This window comes from Chiloscyllium plagiosum, unplaced genomic scaffold (assembly GCF_037043375.1).
Source record: "Chiloscyllium plagiosum isolate Xiang-an unplaced genomic scaffold, Cpla_swu_hap1 HiC_scaffold_27, whole genome shotgun sequence".
NCBI lineage: Eukaryota > Metazoa > Chordata > Chondrichthyes > Orectolobiformes > Hemiscylliidae > Chiloscyllium > Chiloscyllium plagiosum.
The window spans coordinates 37,430,566-37,435,342 of NW_028270165.1; the positions used below are offsets into that span (position 1 = coordinate 37,430,566).

The following is a 4,777-nucleotide window of genomic DNA, read 5'->3' on the forward strand; positions in this document are numbered from 1 at the left end:
ACCCTGCACTGATGATCCCTTTTGTAATCCCTTTTTGCAGAGTATTTGAAAATCTGAAGACTGATGTTTCAAAATCAACGAATGAAGGGCTTACGCTCGAAACATTGACTCTCCTGCTCCTCAGATGCTGCCTGACCTCCTCTGCTTTTCGACTGACTGTCCAGCGTCTGCAGTCCTCACTTTGATATCAATGTCTGACAGTCACACAATCCATCAGGACCGCAACGATTTTTGACTGTGATTTCTGTGAGAGGGATCAACGCTTTTTGGTTCCTGTTTGAGGAAGTTTTCAGCATCAGTGGGACTGGACGAGAGACCGCACTGTTGCAGCGCACTGTGTGTGGAGCCTGAAACAGTTATACGGCCTGGGAAGGGGATTTCACGGCAGGGAGGAGCTCTACACGTGTTTGTGTGCAGCTGAAGCTGTGGCCATGGAGAAACCTGAGGAATCCCACCCCGTGGAGAAACCGTGGAAGTGTGGCGACTGTGGGAAAGGCTTCCGTGTCCCGTCTGCCCTGGAGACTCATCGGCGCAGTCACACCAGGGAGAGGCCATTCTCCTGCACCGACTGCGGGAAGGCCTTCAGACATTCCTCCCACCTGTTGGCCCACCAGCAGGACCACACGGGGGAGAGGCCCTACAGCTGCCCAGATTGTGGGAAGGGCTTCAGGTATTCCTCCACCCTGCTGAGCCACCAGCGTGTCCACAAAGGGGAGAGGCCCTTCAGCTGCCCCGAGTGCGGGAAGGCCTTTACCGACGTCTCCTCCCTGATGAGGCACCAGCGTGTCCACACTGGGGAAAGGCCCTTCAGCTGCCCTGAGTGTGGGAAGGCCTTCAGTTATTCCTCCACCCTGCGGAGTCACCGACGCGTCCACACGGGGGAGAGGCCCTTCAGCTGCCCTGAGTGCGGGAAGGCCTATACCGACGTCTCCGCCCTGCAGAAGCACCAGCGGATCCACACTGGGGAGAGGCCCTTCAGCTGCCCCGAGTGTGGCAAGGCCTTTACCCACGTCTCTGCCCTGCGGAGCCACCGGCGCGTCCACACGGGGGAGAGGCCCTTCAGCTGCCCTGAATGCGGGAAGGCCGATACCGACGTCTCCTCCCTGATGAGGCACCAGCGGATCCACACGAAGGAGAGGCCCTTTGCCTGCTCTTCGTGCCGGAAGGCATTCAGCAATTCCTCCACTCTGCTGATCCACCAGCATGTCCACACGGGGGAGAGGTCGTTCACCTGCTCTCAGTGTGGGAAGGGCTTCACCTGCTCCTCCAACCTGCGGAGTCACCAGCGGATCCACACCGGGGAGAGGCCCTTCAGCTGCCCCGAGTGTGGCAAGGCCTTTAGCGATTCCTCCAACCTGCTGACCCACCAGCGGATCCACACCGGGGAGAGGCCGTTCACCTGCTCTCAGTGCGGGAAGGGTTTCACCCACTCCTCCCACCTGCGGAGCCACCAGCGAGTTCACGTGCCATCGCAGGGGGATTAAAGGAGTGATGGCCGAGTGCCATTATCGATTGGACCATCAACCCAGTTCCAGGGACTCCGGGTTTGAATCCCTCCCCGACAGATGGCAGAATTGGTATTCGGTCAGAAATGTGGAGTTCGGAATCTAACGATGAGAGTGTTTCAGGGAGAGGGTGGTGCGGGGGAGAAAGCCCCCATCTGATTCACACTCTCCCTTGTTAGGGAAGGGAACCGCCATTGTGGGAAATGATTCACTCGGTTGTTCCAGCTGCATCCTTTACCCGGTCTGGCCTACACGTGACTCCAGACCCACAGCAGTCTGGTTGACTCTACACTGCCCCTTCCTGGCAAAGGAGTGGGGAGAAACTTACTTGGAGACAAGGTATGGGTTGAAATTGCTGAGTGAGGCAATACTTCCTCCAGGTTACGGCTGTACTAAGGATCCAATTACAAAGGGACAACTTGCTGCTGGCCAATAGTAAAGACAGTGAGGGGGGGTCGGACAAGGGGAGGTGTGGTGTGTGCACTTTGACCTTGAGCTGTTCAAAAAGCAACTACTTTTTTCTCTGCCTTTTTGCTGGGGGGATCTGAAGCTGTAACAAAGTTGGGTTGCAATAAAGGTTACCTGAACTTACCACCGGGCTCAGACTCTCATTGAAAGCTTTGAGCTCCAAGAAGTTTTTGTTTTAAAGCTGCTCATTTCTTTCAGCCTCCTGCACTAAGTTTAGAACAAAGAACATAGAACAATCCAGCGCAGAACAGGCCCTTCGGCCCTCGATGTTGCGTCGACCTGTGAACTATTCTCGTTCCCCTACACTATCTCAAAATCATCCATGCACTTATGTAAGGATTGTTTAAATCTCCCTAATGTGGCTGAGTTGACTACCTTAGCAGGTAGGGCATTCCCCTCCCTTACCACTCCGTGTAAAGAACTTGTCTCTGACATCTGTCTTCAAGCTATCCCCCCTCAATTTGTAGTTATGCCCCCTCGTACACGCTGACGTGATCATCCTAGGAAAACGTCTTTCTCTGTCTACCCTATCTAATCCTCTGATCATCTTGTATGTCTCTATCAAATCCCCCCTTAGCCGCCGCCTTTCCAATGAGAAAAGGCCCATGTCCTCATAAGACCTTCCCTCCAGACCAGGCAACATCCTGGTAAATCTCCTCTGCTTTTCCAATGCTTCCGCATCCTTTCTGTAATTGGGTGACCAGAACTGTACACAATATTCCAAGTGTGGCTGCACCAGCGTTTTGTATAGTTGCAGCATGATATTGCGGTTCCGGAACTCGATCCCTCTACCAATGAAACCTAACACACCGTATGCCTTCTTCACAGCACTATCCACCTGGGTGGCAACTTTCAGGGATCTATGCACATGGACTCCAAGATCCCTCTGCACATCCACACTACCAAGAATCTTTACATTGACCAAGTACTCTGCCATCCTGTTATTCTTCCCAAAGTGCATCACCTCGCATTTAGCTGCATTGAACTCCATTTGCCACCTCTCAGCCCAATTCTGCAGTTTATCCAAATTTCCCCCTGCAACCTGTAACATTCTTCCAAACTGTCCAGTACTCCACCGACTTTAGTGTCGTCTGCAAATTTACGAATCCATCCACCTATGCCTGTGTCTAAGTCAGTTATAAAAATGACAAACAGCAATGGTCCCAAAACTAGTAATTGGACTCCAGACTTAATATTTTCCATCAACCACCACTCGCTGCCTTCTTCCAGTTTCTAATCCAAACTGCTAAATCACCCTCAATTCAATGCCTCTGCATTTTCTCCATCAGCCTCCCATGTGGAACCTTATCAAAGGCTTTACTGAAGTCCAAGTATACCACATCAACTGCCCTACCCTCATCTACATCTACCTTCTCAAAGAACTCAATGAGATTTGTGAGACGCGACCTGCCCTCCACGAAACCATGTTGACTGTCTGAAATCAAATTGTTGCTTACTAGATGATTTTAAATCTTCTCTTATAATCCTTTCCAAAATCTTTTCTACAATAGATGTAAGGCTCACTGGTCTATAATTACCTGGGTCAACTCTGCTGCCCTACTTGAACAAGGGCACAATATTTACAATCCTCCAGTCCTCGGGTACTAAACCCGTAGACAATGGCGACTCAAATATCAAAGCCAAGGGCTCTGCTATCTCCTCCCTAGCTTCCCAGAGAATCCTTGGATAAATCCCATCCAGCCCAGGGGACTTGTCTACTTTCACTCCTTCTCAAATTGATAACACCTGTGTGTAACTGACCTCGATCCTTTCGAGTCTAATATCTCGTACCTCATTCTTTTCCTGAGTGAACACCGATACAGGGTCCATGCTCAACTTCTCACTTCTGTCTTTGACTGGCCCTATTCCTACCCTAATCATCCTTTTATTCCTCACATATCGATAGAAAGCTTGAGCGATTTCCTGTATTCTATTTGCTAAAGGCTGCTCCTATCCTCTCTTTGCTCTTCTTAACTCTCTCTTTAAATCCTTCCTACGTGATTTGTAATTCTCCATCGCCTCATCTGTTCCATCTTGCCTCATCAACACATAAGCCTCATGGAACAGCATCATAAGACACAGAACTCAGTGTCATGCAACTGATAGAATATATTGAACAAACTTAGATAGTCTTCATCTCTTAGAATGGGTGTGGGCTTTGGTTCATTAATATGTAACACTTTTAGAGTACTCAGTACAGTTCTGTTGGCCGTGTAATAGGAATAATACTATTAGAGAGGGTTTAATAAAGATTTACCAGGATGTTGTAAGGACTGGAGGGTTTGAGGTTATAAGGAGAGGCTGGGACTTTATTCACTGGAGCACAGGAAGTTGGGGGGGGGGGGGGGGTGACCTCATTGAGATTGATAAAATCATGAGGGTGAATAGCAAAGGGCTCTTGCTTAGCGTCGGCGAGCTCAAAACTAGGGGGCATTTTTTTTTAATGTGAAGAGAGAGATTTAAAAGGAACCGGAGGGGCAACATTTTGAAAGAGGGTGATTTGCACGTGGAATGAACTTGCTGAGGATGTGGTAGATGCAGGTACAGTGACAACATTGAAACAGCATTTGGATGGGTACGTGAATGGAAAGGTTAGAGGGATATGGGCCAAATGCAGGCAAGTGGGACTGGTTTAGTTTGGTATCCTGGTCGGCATGGACGAATTGGACCGAAGTGACTGTTTCTGTGCTGTATACCTTTATTGAAACTGGCAGAATTCTGAAAGGGGCTTGACAGGATAGATGCAGATAAAATGCTCCTTTGGTGGGGAGGGTCATCGAATTCCGACAATGTGGAAGCGGGCC

General features: G+C 49.9%; 1 protein-coding gene across 1 annotated transcript; it reads left to right on the forward strand.

Moving 5' to 3' along the window:
• Window positions 1-431: 431 nt before the first annotated feature.
• Window positions 432-1,484, forward strand: LOC148143638 (uncharacterized). The gene has a single exon (XM_087975252.1). It carries the CDS (start codon window positions 432-434, stop codon window positions 1,482-1,484), a length of 1,053 nt encoding a protein of 350 aa, XP_087831378.1.
• The last annotated feature ends 3,293 nt before the right edge of the window (window positions 1,485-4,777 follow it).